The sequence below is a fragment of the Eulemur rufifrons genome, chromosome 15 (genome assembly GCF_041146395.1).
Source record: "Eulemur rufifrons isolate Redbay chromosome 15, OSU_ERuf_1, whole genome shotgun sequence".
In the NCBI taxonomy this organism is placed as follows: Eukaryota; Metazoa; Chordata; class Mammalia; order Primates; family Lemuridae; genus Eulemur; species Eulemur rufifrons.
The window spans coordinates 80,653,210-80,672,642 of record NC_090997.1 but is presented as its reverse complement, the minus strand read 5'-3'; the positions used below and the strand labels follow the sequence as shown (position 1 = coordinate 80,672,642).

The window sequence follows — 19,433 nt, the reverse complement described above, 5'->3', positions numbered from 1 at the left end:
GGTTACTCATAATACCTAATACAATATAAATGATACACAAATAGTTGTTATACTGTATTGTTTAGGGAATAATGACCAAAAGAAAGTCTGTACATGTTCAGTACAGATGCAATTGTTTTTTAATATTTTCAATCCACAATTGCTTGAATCCACAGATGTAGAACCCATAGATATGGAGGCTGACTGTGTGTATGTATATACACATACTTTTTTTTCTAGTTCTACCATAGTCTATAGCAGCAAGTGAAAGACACACAAATGAAAGCAGATGATTTGTGTTGACAGTGTTAATATAACTCTTGTGTGCTTAATATTAATAACTGTTAATTAAAGTTTCCTACATTACAATAACGATTAGCCATTGGTTATATTATCAATAATAGCAAGCTTTACATATCAAATATCCTGGCAATATTGGATTAAAGTATTTTACCAGCACTTTAAAAGGGAGCCTGCCCAGTCCCTATCCATCTTCCCTTCCACCCATCCATCCATCCATTAGTCCAGTCATCTATTAAGTCCAATCATACATATTCATTCCATCATTCTACACATTTTCATTGAAAGCCTATTATATCCCCTGTCATTGTAACTACTTTTAGATAGATTTTAGGGTCATTGTTTCAGAACATTACTATATAATATACACACACACACATATATACACACGTATACAATATATAAATTAAATAGGAAATTAATCACACTATAATCCCTTATTTGTATACATACATACATTATATATGTGTGTTATATATATTATGTTTGTATATTTATGTGTATATGTATACCTATACTGTCAAGTCTTGTTATTTGAGGTAGTTATATTCTATAAAGTTGCCATGAATGCTAAATTAGTGAAGACTGAAACATCCTCCTAGAGAAAATACAGGGTTAGGTTCCTAAGAGGCTCTGATATAACATTTTTGCCTGCCAATCCATACATAACCTTGTTTTCTGTGTGTTTCTGTTTAAAGACACCTTATTTACTGCATATTGTTGGTTTAATATAACTCATTTAGCTAACTCACATATTTTCTCTGTAAGGCAATTCAGAGCCTTCTTGCTCTTAGGAACACCAGACAGTGCTTCAGCACTATGCTTGGGGCCCATTTTTAAAAGTGAAATAACCAACAAAAAGCACAAATATATAAAAAGCATGACACTGAATAGACAAGAGACTGTGAGAGTGACACCTGTTTATAGTGTGAGAGCTAAAACAAGAAGGCAGAATGTCACCTTGTTAGACCTCAGCTAGGAATATATGCATCAGGCAACTCAAATTTTTTGCTTCTCTGTAATGTACACAAATGACCACAAATGCACTACACTTATTTATTTGGAGGTTACATATTAATTTTAGTGAGTAGGCAAATCCACAAATATGGAATCTGCAAATAATGAGAATACATAATGCATAAATACAATTGCTTCAGAATTAAAATTTCAATGTTATAGTTACTGTTACATAGTAATAAAAGACTAAAATGCAAAGTAGTAAAAACATGAATATGCTTTGGTAATAAAGGCTGAGGCAGAGGACTCCTTAAGGTGTGTTCTAAATCTGTAAAGTTTTAAATAATTTTTCATTGAGTTAATTTTAATCATTTCACCTGTATCTTATTATACATTGAGGAGAATTCACTTGTTTTAGTTCCTTTATCTAAAGAGATGTAGCCAATATGGATTCATTTATGAAATCAACATCATTTTCAAGTCAACTATAATGAAAAGACTAGGAAAGAACAAAATTTCCCACATCAAAGTAGTTGTCCTCATAAATAGCCTATCAATCCCGGAAGACCTTCAGATAAGTGAAGGGCAATCAAAAGACCAGAGGAAAATAATATTTCTCACATCAAAGAAGCTATCCTGGGCTCTACGGGGGTGAATTAACTTAATGCTTGGGACACTCATTCATAGTTAATGCCTCATCACGCCAGATTGGCCCCATGTTGAGCCATGACTTCCCAGCCTGAATTAAGCCATGAACTATCACCACACGTACTTGTGAAGTGTGTGTCCTGGGGCGTGGCCAGTTCCTGCCCAAGCAAGTCTGTCTGGTGTGGTCAGTTTCCTATCTGTGGCCTTTCAATCTTGCCACTGGGTCAAGCACTTACCGTGACAATGGTGTAATGATTTGGGAAGGTTTTGGTAGGATACATAGCTCTCATATATTCTGGATGAACTCCACATGTCTCTGCAACAAAATATAGTGAGAAATTAGAAAGTTGTTTTGTACTCAGAGTTTTTTGGATAACTAAAACTCTGAACATGAAAGCTTCTTGGAAAAATAGAAAACTAACGAAAAAGTGGATAGAAAATGGAAGGAGGTCACAATTCCGACCCCTAAACTTCCTCCATGCCAAGGAATGTCAGCTGTTTGGAGCAAAATGAGCTAAATCAAGGTATATAAAATTATTCTGTAAAGAGCCAGATAATACATATGTCAGGCTTTGCAAGTCCATCTGATCTCTGTTGCAACAGCTTGACTCTGCCGCTGTGGTCCCCAAGCATTGATAGACTATCCTTAAAGAAATGAGCATGGCTGGGTTCCAATAAAACTTTATTTACGGACATTGAAATTTGAATTTCATATAACTTTTGCATGTCACAAAATATTTTCCTTTTTTTCCAACCACTTAAAAATGTAAAACAATTCTTAGTATATATGGCAGGCCATACAAAAACAAGCAGAGTGAACCAGATTTGGCCTGTGGGCCACAGCTTACTGACCCCTGAGCTAAACGTACTCTAAATTATACACTGCCAGATTGCTTTGCTCTGGCTGCTCCCCTCTTTCTGTCTCTGGCAATTACAATAAGACTTTCTACAATAGCACTTGCATCTAGCTGACAGTTCTTATATGTAAAGTACCTAACATAACAAAAGTCAATAAAAAGGGATTTGGGATTTGACTTGTATAATTTCATATGGTATTGTTTATAAAATGAGCTAATTTTACTGCTTATTACTTCCAGTACAGTTTCCATTTAATCAGTGAAGTTTCCTGTAATTTGTTTCTCACAAAGTATGACAATAATTTTGCTTCATTGTTTTGCTCTTTTTAATCTGTGCAATAACCCTATTTAAGGAGGTCAGAACCAGAGGGTGCATTGCTATTTCCTCCACAACAGTGAAGGAGCAAGGAGTTTTCCAAATCAAAATCTTGTAGCCTCTAGTTCTAAAAGAAAATATCACCATGATAGGTTTTCTTTAGGCTAAAACAAAAAGTGAAATTGATGGTTGTCCAAAGAGTAACGATCTTCGCATCTGGACACAATGGGTGCTTTTCTCAAATAGGTATGAGATTGGTCTCCTTATCAGCCTTTGATCCAGGAATTTCCTTCTTCAGAATATTCTAGGGCTCCTTCAAGTCCACTAGATAGGACTCTCTGATAAGGGCTGGACAGTGGGAGAAGAAAGAAAGAGAGTTCAAAAAAAAATTCTATATTTTTAACAAGCACGCCAGGTGATTCCGATATACTTAAGTTTGAGAACTGCTCTAGGACTTGATTTATAAAATATAATTTAAGATTAAATTAACTTTTATTTTTCTTATTTAGTCAATATCACCAAAAAATAAATCTTGACCTCAATTAGTGAAAGACACATTTGATACTGCTAAGAAGTCATATGAGAAGAAAATAAACTGAGATCTAATCCACTTACATAATTAAAAGAATTTAAATGGGGAAAAAAAGTTGTACAATGAACAGAGATATAGAGTCAGTCTCTGAATTTATTTCTTTGAAACATGAGTTGCAAATTCAAATTTTTAAATGCCTAAAGTCACAGGCTATAAAATACAATTGCAAACTAAGCTACCAGTGTTGTAAAAACATGGTACCACCCTAGTCATTATGTCCTAAACGGGACACATCTGCTGTCTACAGACTCAGGCTACCATTTTCTAACACCTGCCTTTGAACCAGGGATACTGGAGAAAAGCCCACAGAAAGCATGAACTTATACCACTGTTTCTTCCAGATCTGAATAATCTAAATTATCATTGAACAGAATACTTCTGGAAGTACACACAATAACCCAATAAGAGTAGTTGTTTTTGCAAAGGAAAAGTAGAAAGGTCAGGAATGAGGTTTTGTTTGTTTGTTTTTTACTATATACCTTTTAGCGTGGTTTAAAAATGTTTATCATGTGCATATTTTACTTCTAAAAAATTTTATTCTTAAGAAAGAACGTACCAAACAAAAATAATTTGCAAATATAAATGGGATAAGCCTGTGTAACATGGCCTGTAGTAACTATAAACTATAAGAAGGGACAAAAGACTAAATAGATGAGTAAGTAAAGCAACAACGGAATGTACAGATCAAAATTACATTGTATTATTTATGAAATTCTTATAAGGATTGGCATAATTAAATATTAATTAAGGTATTCTTACAAACTAAAAACATAGCATACTGCTCCCCAATATTCAGCTCAAAATAGGTACTTGATATTTTGTATCAAGTAATTTAGTAGAGAAACCTAAAAAGATTCACCATACGGTTGGCCAGTGTCATTTCCAGTGCTCAAGGAAATCAAGAATAATAAGCTCTGTGGGGCTTCTGAGTAGTTGCAAGATAGTAAGATCTTCTCAACAATTACAAGGATGCATCCAAGCCCTTGGCACATAGAGAAGAAAAGGCAAAAGAAGGCAGAGAACAAAGGGGAGTTTTGAACTAGCATGGAAGAACTCATCACAGCTCCTCCCCCAGCGCAGCATAGAGAAAACAGGCAAAAAAACCAACCAACCAACCACAACAACAACAAAAAACACCCAGATCCCAACTTATCCCTAGAAAGAGAAAGAATTTTACAGGGCATCTTATGATCCAAATTCTCTGGTGACTGCCTGCGGAACTGATTTCAGTCTTGCTTATCTTGAAGCACTGATGGGACCTGGCATACTCTAGATACCTGGGGCCCCTAAGAGCAAAGAAAGAAGGATGGACTAGTATGAAGGTTTGTGGGACCTCCAGAATCTCTCATCAGGCTGATTGGTGAGGGTTTCTTCATACAAAGCCAGTCCATAAATACTGAGAGAAGCAGCTGATTTGTCTGATGTGCAGATACCAACACAGAAGAGTAAAGGAAAAGGAAGAAACAGTGAAATATGTTCAAATCAAAGGAACATAAATAAATTGATTCTAATGAAGCAGAGATATATGATTTATCTAATTGAGAATTCAAAATAACCATCAAAAAGATGTTCATTGAGGTCAGGAAAACAATGCATGAACAAAGTAAAAATTTGAACAAAAAGAGAGACAATAGAAAAAAAAAATACCAAAATGAAATCATCGAGCAGAAGAATATAATAACTGAACTGAAAAATTCACTAAAGGAGTTCAATAGCACAATAGATCAAGCAGAAGAAATGACCAACAAACTCAAAGATAGGTTGTTGAAAAGTATTAAGGCAGAGGAGCAAAAAGAAAAAAAAGAATGAAAAAAAGATTAAGATGTTAATGGGACACCATCAACTGGGCTAATAGATGAATTGTAGGGTTTTCGGAAGGAAAAGAGAGACAGAAAGGACCAAAAAGCTTAGTCAAAGAAACAATGGCTCAAAATTCCCAAATTGAAGAAGAAAATGGGCATTTAGGTCTAGGAAATTCAAAGAATCCCAAATAAGATGAACATCAATAAATCTGCACCAAGACATACTATAATCAAATGTCAAAAGACAGAGACAAAGAATTTTGAAAACAAGGGAAAAGCAGATTCTCACCTCAACTAGAGTGTGATTCTAAGAGCTACTTCCTCATGCACTTAGTACTCATTAATATAACTCACTGCTCTGTGGTATTAGTTCATGCTCAGTTTGTACTACCATTGTTGCTAAACCCAGGCAGCTTCATGTGACACTAGAGATGGGAACCTGGACTTCCTAATGGTGGTACCTGCTGTCACATAACTCACCTCAAGGCTACCATAATCGTAAACTTATTTCACCACATCTGTTCTTAATCAGGCCTCCTAGAAACTAACAGCCCCATTTTGCCTTGGTAGACCTACTTAGTAAGATATTGAGGATAAAGATGTTGTCTGTATGATTAAAAAAAAATATTTTAAACACTAGAAAACAGAAAACTCTCAATGGTTGACCATTTCACTGGTATCATTTCCAATTCTCAATGGGATGAGCAATTCAAAGAATTCCATTTCAAAGGGGGTTCAGTTTGGGCCTGGCTAGTTAAATCCCCTTTTGGACATGGGATTTCATATCCAGATATTCAAGAGAAATTCAGACAAGGAAATAGGAAGTGAGAAGTGTTAATTAACTTTCTAGGGCAAAATAACTCAATAGTAAGAGACTGGTCCTGGATTTGGAAAACTATTAATCTCTGTGCTAAAGGTCTGCCTCAGGGAGTGAGAAAAAAGCTGAAAAAAAACAACATACTTTGCTTTGCAGGAGGAAGTAGTTTATCTTTCTACAACCATGATATCTAAGAGCTAGAATTAATGGTAGATATCATTAGGTCTAGTCTTTTGATTTTACAAAGGAGGAAACTGAGGCCCAGAAAAGTCAATCATATTACCCAGATTGAAACAGCTATTCTCTCATAATTTGGAGGAAAATAAAAGCAAGAAGCCAGTAAAATTGACATCAAGTTTCAACTTTGGAGACAAAAGAGGGCCCAGGAGAAGGGAAAGGAAAGAGAGGAATTGCAGACAGTGACGAGTGTGGGCCCTGGAGTTAGCCCTCTGGTCCTAACTGTGCCACTTCTTTGAGCTGTGTCCTTGGATACTCAACTTCTCTTCATTATTACCTTTATTAAGTGGTGTGAAGGACAAATGCCCTAATGCAGAAGTGCAACATCATAATCAAGATGATAATAAAAACAATTGTAATAATAACTTAAAACCATTCAACATTCATTACATGTCAAACATCTATTTTTTTATTTGTGACACTACAAGTACATTCTTACAATAATCCTATCAGGTAGGAGGTGGTCATTGCACAGATGAAGAGACTGTGGCACCCAGGGATGAGGTAAAGTTGTCTGAGATCTCACAGCTAGTAAGTGGTGGAGCCAGGTCCTAGGAACTGTAACTAGATCCTGGACTTTTCATTTTCTGGAGTATTGCTGGATGCTGGATCTTGCAGCCTACTCAGGTTCCTTCAGGATCCTATCCTTGCTGGCTAATCTACTTGGCTAAGACCTAGAACCCAGTTCTGACAAATAGAACTTTCAAGACACTATATATGAACAGATTTCCATAGGAAAGAAGGTATATTTAAATACAAAGCAAATCAAAATAAACAAATTAAAAGATGAATATGCTACCAAAGAAAGGTAGGAGGAGACAGCAAGTATGAAAATACACTCCCTACTGAAAATGGGTACCTTGTGGTAAAGTCATCAGGGTCTTGAGAGGACCTGTGCTAAGATAAACTTCCCACATTAACAGAAAGAAAATTGCACCATCCGGAGATTGACTAACTGGATGTTTTTAACATTTGCATGCCACTAGTTGCAGAAGACTTACTCAGCTTATTGATATTTGGCATTAAAGTACCCCATGTGTGTAAATATTCAGCTCTAAATCCATCCAGTGAAAACAGGATAACTGGTGGTGGGTCAAACCTGAAAATGAGAAACAAAAAAAAAAATTGTCTATTATATTGATTGGTTAAAAAATATGTATATATATACATATATATACTTTTTTGTACTACTTATAATTCTCTAAATTAGAAAATGCTCAGAAAGTACAGTAAGAACATAGTTCTGGGTCAAGTAATGATTATTAAATTCTACCATCTTTTGGATGTAATTATGATATGAAATTTAGAAACTCTATAGTTTATGATGTTTTACTATTCTAAAGTTCACATTTTTGTTCTTTATGATGACATCTCAGAATGTTAATATACACCTCAAAAGAATTATAAGCTCTTTTTAGACTAGTATTTAAGTTAAAGTGATAGAAGGTAACTTTTAGGCTATAGCCAGAGGCTGCCATTCTTTAATTTGGTATTTTTTTTCACTTCTTAAATTTGAATTGTATTATGCACACACTCATTTCCCAGATGTGCAATCTGATAAATTTTTACTAACTGGACTCTGTGGTATAGAAATCACCCAGATCAAGGAATAGAATATTATCAGCACCCTTGCACTTCCTTCCAATTTCTAAACCCCTCAAACCACACCCCCACCATGGATGATCAGCATCTTGACTTCTAACAGCAGAGATTCATTTTGTCTATTTTTGTATTTACATTTAGATGCAAATAGAATCATATAGTATGTGTCTTGTTGAGTCTGGCTTTTTTTAGTTGACATTATGTTTGAGACTTCACCATACTGTGGCAAGTAATTATAGATCATCCATTCTCATAGCTGTCTTGTATTCCAGTGAAGGAATAAACTACAGCTTACTCATTCTACTGTCGACGGGCACTTGGGTACTTTCCAATTTGGGGCTACTAAGAACAGCAGCTATGAACACAGTAAACTTGTTTTAAATTCCAAACATTGTGCGTGAAAGTGAGTATGCAAAAGAAATTATTTTCAACTCTGTGCCTAAGGAGCTTCACATCTACATTTTTGAGCAAAAACATATCCAAGAAATTTGGTAAGAATACATCTTTAAAAATTCAGACAATAAGATCAATCTAAGATGGCGACTGTGGCACCGGCACCGGAAATCACCCCTACTCCTAATCCCCCGCCTACAGCAGAGGAGAAAACAGGACCTAATCGGGAGGTTGCTAACCCAGAGCACTGTATTAAACATCCACTACAGAAGAGATGGGCGCTCTGGTTTTTAAAAAATGATAAAAGCAAAACTTGGCAATCAAACCTTCTGCTGATTTCTAAGTTTGACTGTTTTAAGACTTTTGGGCTCTGTACAACCATATCCGGTTGTGCAGTAACTTAATGCCTGGCTGTGACAATTCTCTTTTAAAGATGGTATTGAGCCTATGTGGGAAGATGAGAAAAACAAACGGGGAGGACGATGGCTAATCACACTGAACAAACAGCAGAGAAGAAGTGGGCTCCATCGCTTTTGGCTAGAGACCCTTCTGTGCCTTATTGGAGAATCTTTTGATGAGTACAGTGATGATGTATGTGGAGCTATTGTTAATCTTAAAGCTAAAGGTGATAAAATAGCAATATGGACTGCTGAATGTGAAAACAGAGAAGCTGTTACACATATAGGGAGGGTATACAAGGAGAGGTTAGGACTTCCTCCGAAGATAGTGATTGGTTATCAGTTCCATGCCGACACAGCTACTAAGAGAGGTTCCAGGCCAGGCTCGGTGGCTCACGCCTGTAATCCTAGCACTCTGGGAGGCTGAGGCGGGAGGATTGCTTGAACACAGGAGTTCGACACCAGCCTGAGCAAGAGCAAGATCCCGTCTCTACTGAAAACAGAAAAAAATTAGCCGGGCATGGTGGTAGCTGGAACTACAGGTAATGCACCCAGCTACAGGTACACTACCTGTAGTCCCAGCTGCTTGGGAGGCTGAGGCAGGAGGATTCCTTGGAGCCCAGGAGTTTGAGGTTGCTGTGAGAGAGGCTGAAGCCACTGCACTTGACTTGCCTGGGCAAAAGAGCGAGACTCTGTCTCAACAAAAAAAAGGCAGTTCCACTACTAAAAATAGGTTTGTTGTTTAAGAAGACGCCTTCTGAGAATTCAAATAGGAGACTGCATCAAGCAATTGAGATTTGGAAGCTGAACCAAAGCCTCTTCAAAAGCAGAGTGTGGGCTGCATTTAAATTTGATTTCCATCTAAATGTTGCTAAGATACAAGAGAAGTCTCATTCGCCTTTGTCTTGTACTTCTGTGTTCTTTTTTTTTTTTTTTTTTTAATTTTGGCTAAAGTTCCACTCTCCCAGTCAAATTACAGTACATATCATCCCCAGAATCCATAAATGTGTTCCTGGCCCACTCTGTAATAATTTAGTAGAATTATCATTATAAACACATTTTACCCATCCACAATATTCAAAAAACAATTTGCATTTCTATACCTTACAGGAAAAAAGTTCTGTGTTTATGTTTCGTTGTATGCAGGAGCACATTTTGCTGGTTTGAAAGAGTACGATGCATATAGTTTTCTAGCAATTTTCTTTGTTTCTTTTTACAGCATTGTCTTCCTGTACTCTTGCTGATGGCTGCTAGATTTTAATTTATGTTTCCCTACTTGATAAGATTAATGATTCTGATTTCAGTTTTTCATTTGTTCCTTTCTCTTTTGTGCACCTCACCATCATCCTCCCAGTGCTTGGCCCAGAAAAGTGTTAAGGGCAGAGTTGGGGATGGAAGAAAGGGACTCCATGCTGGCTCTGAGGGGATGTGGGGCACATTTCTAGGTCTGGGCAAAGTCAAGTGAGCAGCTGTGATGACTGTGTGGAGGAGACCCATGGGAGGGTTGGGGTAGGGGTGTCACATCATGTGTGCATCTCCTGTGCCCCCTGACAAAGCCCTCTTCATTCACCCTTCAAGGTCCTCCTTTCATTGTGAGGCCTTCCATAGAAAAAAACCTCTTCCCTCCCTTCATAAGAAGAAATTGGAGGCACCAGGATGTTACTAGAAAAGTGTTCTGGCAGGAGTAATTTCAATCTAAATTCCAGTCCTGACCATAGAACATTGGAAGTGTTAGTTATCCAAGTATCCAATACCCCAACAAGTTTTTAAGTCATTGTTCTAAGACATGAATGTAATAAATTAATATAAAAGTGCTTTGTAGGCCGGGCGCGGTGGCTCACGCCTGTAATCCTAGCACTCTGGGAGGCCGAGGTGGGCGGATCCTTTGAGCTCAGGAGTTCGAGACCAGCCTGAGCAAGAGCGAGACCCCATCTCTACTAAAAATAGAAAGAAATTATACAGACAGCTAAATATATATATAGAAAAAAAAATTAGCCGGGCATGGTGGCGCATGCCTGTAGTCCCAGCTACTCGGGAGGCTGAGGCAGGAGGATTGCTTCAGCCCAGGAGTTTGAGGTTGCTGTGAGCTAAGCTGACGCCATGGCACTCACGCTAGCCTGGGCAACAGAGTGAGACTCTGTCTCAAAAAAAAAAAAAAAAAAAAATGCTTTGTAAAGAATAAAACAAACAAAAGTCCATTAGGACTTTGAAGCCACAGGAAATCTTCTTTTACGTGATATCAATAGAGTGAAGGAAGCCCCTTCCTCTCAACTACATTCCCGTGGGCCCCCTGTGAAAGGAGGATAAAAATCCCCGTATTATTTATTCTCACCCTTTTGGACACTGAGACTGCTGGGCTGCATCACAGTCTTCTTCCACCCATGGGGTTTCTCCTGAAAAGCATAAGAAGGAAACCTTTACACTGCTGCACCGCAGACAAGAAAAGAGAAGCAAGTGTTCATTGGACATGGTCTTCCCGAACTGCTGAATTCATGTTACTCTGATGACCAAATTCTTCCAGAGCACATTAAGTGCTATTTCACTTGTAGGCAACAGCAGTGCCTTGAGTGACTTGCAGACAACAGTAATCTACACTAACTGAATACAGGATGAAAATCTTTACCAAGAAAAACACAGAAGAGTTCTTTAGCTAAAAAGGGATATTATTATTTCTATTTCTTCTTCTTCTTTTTCTCCTTCTCCTTCTCCTCCTTCTTTTTCTTCTTGATGATGTTTTCTTTCCCCCTCAAGGATAATATTTTCCCAGGTGCTAGAATAAATGGGTTTAATAAATATAGATATACAGTTTAAAGAAGAGAGAAAGGAAAGCATCAAAAAAGAAATAACCAATAACTGATATAGAATGGGAGAAATTTAACAAATGTTTAAAATTGTAACAAAAAAATTCTTGCTTCATGGATGTTTCTCTTTATAGAACACTCCAGCTAATTAATGAAGTAGAAATGACAGAATATGAATGTCACTGTTTGTAACCCGTAATGGATCTAGGCAATGATTATCAATGGCTAACATCCAAAAAAAAAAAAAAAGACATCAGCAGACCTGATATGCCTCTTGATGAAAGTAACACCAACACCTACAAAGTATACTTGCAAAAAATAAATAACTAAATTACACCTGAATCTTAGCAGTCTTCTGGCCCTAACTACTAATTTGCAGAAAATATAAAGCATGACAAAATTCATAAATCACAGAGGTTGCATCATTAGCAAAACCCAGACTGGAAAACTCTATAGGACAAATAACCCCATTTCTCCAACAACAACAAAAAAATGGCAAAGGGGAAAAAAGAGGAAGGGAGAATGTACTTTTAAAGGACTTGAAATATATCAGGCAGTTGCAATACATGGAATCTATTTGGATCTTGCTTCAGTCTTTTAGAAAAGTTTGAACACTGACTGGATATTTGATAACTAAATAATTATTGATGATGTTTTTAGATGTATGAATAGTATTGTAATTTTTTTAAATTCTTTTCTTTTTTAGATGCATGCTGAAAATATTTACAGGTGAATGATACTAACTCTTGAATTTGCTTTGAAACAATCTAAAATTCGGGGAGAGATGTTGGGGGCAATGATGAGTATATTTTGCTAAGGGGGAAAAATGTCTAAAACTTGGAAATAGACAAAAGGAGGCCTGATCATTTCTTGGTCATGCTGGGAATTATATAAAAAGTTCACCTATGAATTATCTAATTACCAAAGGGTACGTATCTTTATCTAGCTCACTCTTTGTCATTCACTTGACAATTTAGCAAAATTAGTAATTAAAGTAACAATATAACCCATTCTTGTCAGATAGCAAATAAATCATCCTATAGAAATGCAAATCATTTCTGTCCCATCAAAAGTTACAGTTTTTGTGATTTTATTCCAACATTCTTTCAGTCCTATGTATGCTTAGTCTCTGATTCTCTTTGAACCAGCTTTCTGTTCTACTTGATTATTTCATTAATGAGTTAGTAAATCTTTGGCATGTTCACTTTACATTCAAAATTATACTGTCAATATGAGGCAAGCTTGGCTGTGAATAGATAACTGCCGAAGATAGGTGATGGGCTTATGGGGAAAACATCAAGTTACTCTCTCTACCTCTGTATATGGTAGAAATTTATCACAAAGTTCTTAAAAAGTCTAAACTTAAAATGTAACAGTAAAAATAGGTGGAAAACCATACCATGCTCATGGATCGGTAGAATCAACATTGTTAAAATGTCTATACTGCCCAAAGTTATCTACAGATTCAATGCAATCCCTATTAAACTACCAACATCTTTTTTCACAGACATAGAAAAAATAATTTTACGCTTTGTATGGAATCAGAGAAGACCCCGTTTAGCAAAAGCAATATTAAACAACAAAAACAAAATGGGAGGTATTAATTTGCCAGACTTCAAACTTTACTACAAGGCTGTGGTTCTAAAAACAGCCTGGTACTGGCACAAGTGCCGAGACACAGACCAGTGGAACAGAACAGAAAATCCAAATATAAAACCATCCTCATATAGCCATCTAATCTTTGACAAAGCAGAAAAAAACATACTCTGGGGAAAAGATTCCTTATTTAATAAATGGTGCTGGGAAAACTGGATATCCATATGTAGAAGACTAAAACAGGACACACAGCTCTCACCCCTCACAAAAATCAAATCACGGTGGTTAACAGACTTAAACCTTAGGTCAGAAACTATTAGAATTCTAGAAGAAAATGTAGGTAAGACTCTTACAGACATTGGCCTAGGCAAAGAATTTATGAGGAAGACCCCTAAGGCAATCACAGCAGCAACAAAAATAAATAAATGGGACCTGATCAAATTAAAAAGCTTCTGCACAGCCAAAGAAACAGTCACAAGAGTAAATAGACAACCTACAGAATGGGAAAAAATTTTCGCATACTACACATCAGATAAAGGACTGATAACAAGAATCTATTTAGAACTCAGGAAAATTAGTAAGAAAAAATCGAACAACCCTATCAAAAAGTGGGCAAAGGACATGAATAGAAATTTTTCAAAAGAAGATATAAAAATGGCTAACAAACATATGAAAAAGTGTTCAACATCTCTAATCATCAGGGAAATGCAAATCAAAACCACAATGAGATATCACTTAACTCCAGTGAGAACGGCCTTTATCAAAAAGTCCCAAAACTATACATGTTGGCGTGGGTGTGGAGAGACAGGTACTCTCATACACTGCTGGTGGGACTGTAAACTAGTGCAGCCCCTGTGGAAAGCAATGTGGAGATACCTTAAACAGATTCAAGTAGACCTACCATTCGATCCAGCAATCCCATTACTGGGCATCTACCCAGAAGAACAAAAGTCATTCTATAAAAAAGACACCTGCACCCGAATGTTTATAGCAGCACAATTCACAATCGCAAAAATGTGGAAACAACCCAAATGCCCATCGATTCATGAATGGATTAGCAAAATGTGGTATATGTATACCATGGAATATTACTCAGCTATTAGAAATGATGGCGATATGGCATCTCTTTGGTTCTCCTGGAGTGAGCTGGAACCCATTCTATTAAGTGAAGTATCCCAAGAATGGAAAAACAAGCACCACATGTACTCACCAGCAAACTGGTTTCCCTGAGAGCACATTTGGGATTCACACCAATAGGGTATTGGACAGAGGTCAGGGCTGGGTGGAAGGGATGGGTGTATACCTACTTGATGAGTGCGATGCGCACTGCCTGGGGAATGGACACGTTTGAAGTTCTCTCGGGGGGGGGGGGGGGGGGGGATGGGGTGGGGGGAGGGGAGGAGTGCACACCTACATGATGAGAGTGATGTGCACTGTCTAGGAAATGGACACAACTAAAGCTCAGACTCGGGGGGATGGGGAGGCATGGGCAATGTATATAGCCTGATCTTTTGTACCCCCTTGATGAGCTGAAAAACAAACAAAATAAAAAGAAAAAAAAAAAAAAAAAAAAAAAAAATGTAACAGTAACTAGCTGGTTTCTTGCATAAAAATAATGCAAATTCTCTCAAACTACTCCCTGAAGATACAATTCTGACAAAAATCATTTAACATTTTAAAATTTAAAGTGTTGAACCCTCAGAGTGAGAAAACATTTATATATTTTTAAAAACTACAATAAACTGAAATGATTAAATTTACTCCATCAGAATAAACAACACTTCAACACTGCTTATAACAACTACTTTTGTTTCTGTTAAATTTAACCACTACTATTTGATAAATACAGTAGAAAAATTTACTGTATGATCTAAGAATCAGTCTTAAGATCGTCAGGACCAAGGGAAAGCTTTCCCTTTGCCCTCTGAAGGTTTGCTCAAAAATCCACTCAAAAAATGCTGGTTAATTGGAGAAAAGGCACATAGATTTATTTGATCATAGTTTTATGTGAGTTGGGAGCCTTCAGAATAAAGATCAAATCCCTCGATGGACTGCTGAAGCGCATGTACCTTCTTGAGGTTACAGAAAGAATGGAGACATGGATCCTGGCAAAACAGGTTAGGGAAGGGAGGAGAACAGGAATTCTGTTGAGGGGCAATAAATGATTAGTAGGGAGAATTCAATGGGCTTGAAGAACATACAAAGGTCTGGGACAAAGTCTGCTGGGCCCACAGAGCAGGCATGGTTTGTGACAAAATTCTGTCCAAAATTCACATCACTTATAAAGGGGTTAGCAAGTGGAATAAGGCATCAAATCACCTGAATTCTAATCTTGATTCTGCATTAACTCCCTGAGGGACCCTAGCCATTTACCCTTTAAGAACACATTTCTTTTAAAAATAACAACATTGGCTTAACAGGCTAATATTTGAGCTTGATAACCTCTTTTGCCATGTTTTAGCTTTAGGATTGGCCTTTCAGGTTCTCACACCACAAGTACGTCTGGCATGGTCTCTGGGTTGGAAAAGACCTTGCCGTACAGACAAATATGGGACTTTAGGCTCTCTCTTCTTTTCTGTATTTACGCTATGAGCTTCCTTACTCTATAGTGTACAAACCACACTTCTTCCCACAGTAAACACATTTGATCTTTTTTTCTGTGTGGAGTAACTAAAGAGTTTCTGACTTGTTTTTAATTTTGCAGCCTAGGATTAGCTCTAGGAAACTTCCAGAGTTCCACTGAACTTGCAGGGGCAAATGAGTCAACATCCTTCTGCTTACCTTGGCAAACACTCTTATAGTTAGCACAGCAGTCTTTTCTCTGCAAACAGTCATCTGAACACGAGCAAAGGCTGGACTCTAATCTGGTCTCCCCACAACGAAATTTATTGCATGTCCATATTTGAGCTGTGAAATAACACAATTCATTGCTCAGCATTTATACATTCCCAATAGTAAGATAAGTATCCAACACATAACGTATGAATTTCATGCATTTCTTTTTATATTAACAGTCAAATTCATGGATTATTAATATTTGCATTAATAAATGAAAATGCATAATACCAAATGAGGGGTGACCTACCACTTTTCTGCATTAGCATAGGTGGCAGAGAAAAATGCAGTTTTGTAAGCTGCAACTTCAGTCTACTTAGCAGGTACACTGTGAGTTTGGAGAAGCGCTGAACACTGGCCCTTTCCCATCCAAGGGTAGGAGCTCCCCATGGGGCAGAATCACTAGCCCTGATTATTGCCACCCAAGAGCACCTTTACCCAGCCTTGTCTAAAGAAAGACAGCAAGGAAGAGACAGTGACAACAGACCTAATAAGAGCACAGTCATGTAGGCAGTGAGAATGTAGGCAGGTCAGGGTCCCTCCCAGTGGACAGTGACAGAAGTGGCAGAGCTGCTCCCACCCACGTCTCTGGGGTTCTCTCAGGCTTAGAATGAGATCAGTTTAAATAAATCCCATTGCTAAAAGCAGCAAGAGCCTAGAGGAAGGCCGTGCCCACCACCACCTGCTAGGAAACAGTGACTAAATAGTAAACATCAGCCCTGTGCTTAGGCAAACAAATGGGATAGGTGAGTGCAGTGTGCTTGAGCTGTGCACAGAGTTCTTCATTCCCAGCATTTATTGTTTACTTAGAAAGGCTTTTTGGAAATGAAGGAAAAGAAACCCAGATTTCTGTCTATATTGGATTATTCCCTCCCTCTTGCTCTTTTCAGAGAATAGAATGTAAGAAATTCTATTGTTCTACTCTTCACTCTCCTCCAACCACTAGAAAACCCCGCCTTCCCTGATTACTTAGAGAATTCAACATTGCAAGCTATCTCTTCCACCTAGAAAATGACGTTTCTGAGCTGTGCTCTGTGGAGAATGACCAAGAATCACCAGCTTTCCAAGGGAGTCTTATGCACTCTGAAGCTTAAGAACCACTGAAAATGCAATGTAATAAGATGTTTAACTTAAGCCATTGTAAAACTCCATTGAAACATATGTAATTATACAGCATTTCATTTAATGTAGTCTGTTATCCCTCAACCTCAGTTAAATAAAGTGTGAACTATGCATTTATCGCGGAAAAGGGGGAAATGATAATAAGATCCTGTATAAAAAGTGTTATGGGTTGAATTGTGTCCCCTAAAAAGACGTTGAAGCCCTAATCCTTGTTACCTGTGAATGTGAGCTTATTTGGAAATGGTCATATCCAAATTACTTGCAGATAATCAAGGAAAATGAGGTCATTGGGGTGAGCCTTAATCCAGTCTGACTGGTGTTCTTATAAAAAGGGGAAATTTGGACACAGATATACAGAGAAGACTACATGGAAACACACACAGATTATGTGAAGGTGAAGGCACAGTTTGGATTTGTGCTGCCACAAGGCAAAGATTGCCAGCCATCCTCTGGAAGCTAGGAGAGAGGTGCAGAATCAATTCTACCTCACAGCCTTCAGAAGGACACAACCCTGGCAATACCTAGATGTTGGACTTCTAGCCTCCAGAATTGTGAGACTGTGAATTTCTGTTGTTTAAGCCACCCAGTTTGTAGTACTTTGTTTTAACAGCCCTGGGATACTAAAGCACAAAGTGTGCAGGTGAAAATTTGGACATGCATTAATGATTGCACAACCAACATGCCAATAAACATATTCTCAGAATTCATACTTGATTGCACACAGGTGTCTTCAAAATCCCAGCAGCAATCGCCTCGATCTTTGCATCCCCCATCACACCGGCAGCCCTCTAGTCCGCTGTAAGATGAATCAAAGCATTTCTTCCTGCAGCTGCCTGTAGAGTAAAGGAGATAAGGATACCAACATTTAGGAATTATCCAATGTCTCATACCCAGATGGTGGGGGTATGCAGAAGTACTTAGCACAGACTAGGACAGGCAAATAGACGCTTCTTATGGTGCTGCATGATCCACCAGAGCAGTGTGATAAATAATGAGACACTGACTCAGGCAAGGAGGACAGGGGAGCATGTAGAGGCAGGACAAAAGCTAGCAAGGGGCTTCAAGGACCCTATTGAATCTTGGGAAGGGGATCAGAATTTTAAAAATCAGTGAAGCTTAGAAAGGCAAATTTGGAGAACAGCAGAGAGAGGTCATGATAACTAAGGGGTAGAGTTCAAAGGTAAAGATGGGCTGGTAAGAGAAATGGTGCATATGCCATTCTAAGAACCTTGAAGCCTAACCTTTGGTCATGGGAAGCCATTAATGAGTAAGCTGAGAGTAAGTAGATCTGTGTTTTAGAAACTCACTCTGGCTGATAGGTGAAGTGGAGCAGGGCAGGGATGGAAACTCTCAGGCCAAGCAGGAGATTCTAACCCAAACTTCTCTTCCCCAAAAAAGGGAAGTTCAGTTTTCTAGATATCTTAGCAAATATATATCTAGGCGGGAGTCTGAATATTTGGGTCAGAAGCTCAGGAAAGAGAGAGATAAACTAAAGAGTTGGAGTCATCAGCATATTAGTGATAATAAGCAATGGGAATATTGTAGTTCTCATTGTGCAAGGAGTGTGTGCCCAGCTAAGTGTAATTTCCCCTTACTATGTATTCTTACTGAATATTTTCTGTAATTCCCTTATGATACTTGTTTTCTCCTTTGCATTCTACAGGAGTCACTTGAAAGCAAGGAGTGCATAATGGTATGTCTGGGGAATTCAACTACACATACCTTGTCCCCATCCCTTGAAAACTATGCATGGTTTTAAATTAATTAATTTATTCCATGAATATTTATTTTAGCATCATTAAGTTTCAGGTACTGTGCTAGGTATTAAGTATAAAACTATAAATAATGTAGATATGTATATAGAGGCTTTATATTAATTAATGTTTTTTTAAAGTGGTAACTACAGAGCAGTAGTGAATATTACATGGTAATGAGACAAGTGGTTAGCTACATGAAGAGGAGGAGTCTCTTGGTATTCTTGCCTTACAACAAATACAAAAAGTTAATTTTAAGGGCTTAACAAAACATAAATGTCTCAGGAGTTAAGTGGTTAAGGAAAGTACTTTAGGATACTCATTTTCAAAATGTACAAAAAGATTAAAGGAGATAAGGACTGATATAAAAGGCACTGAAAGCAATAATACTCAAAGTAATAAATCTCCTGAACTCATCCTACTGTAG

The 19,433-nt window shown here is 37.6% G+C and overlaps 1 protein-coding gene and 1 pseudogene across 4 annotated transcripts in view; one reads left to right on the top strand and one right to left on the bottom strand.

Annotated features, from left to right (window-relative positions):
- ENPP3 (ectonucleotide pyrophosphatase/phosphodiesterase 3) overlaps nt 1–19,433 on the bottom strand; it is a 71,497-nt gene that overhangs the window by 39,777 nt on the left and 12,287 nt on the right. For all 4 annotated transcript variants that reach the window (XR_011235563.1, XM_069489149.1, XM_069489151.1 and 1 more), the window contains exons 3-7: nt 17,963–18,085; nt 16,077–16,202; nt 11,231–11,291; nt 7,507–7,604; nt 2,121–2,200 (exon numbers count right to left, since the gene is read on the bottom strand). Coding sequence is in view for 3 of the 4 variants with exons in the window: in XM_069489149.1 (XP_069345250.1) it covers nt 2,121–2,200; nt 7,507–7,604; nt 11,231–11,291; nt 16,077–16,202; nt 17,963–18,085 (488 nt within the window). In the remaining variant the exon portion in view is untranslated. The remainder of the gene's footprint in view (nt 1–2,120; nt 2,201–7,506; nt 7,605–11,230; nt 11,292–16,076; nt 16,203–17,962; nt 18,086–19,433) is intronic.
- On the top strand, nt 8,644–9,644 carry LOC138395644 (eukaryotic translation initiation factor 4E-like; annotated as a pseudogene).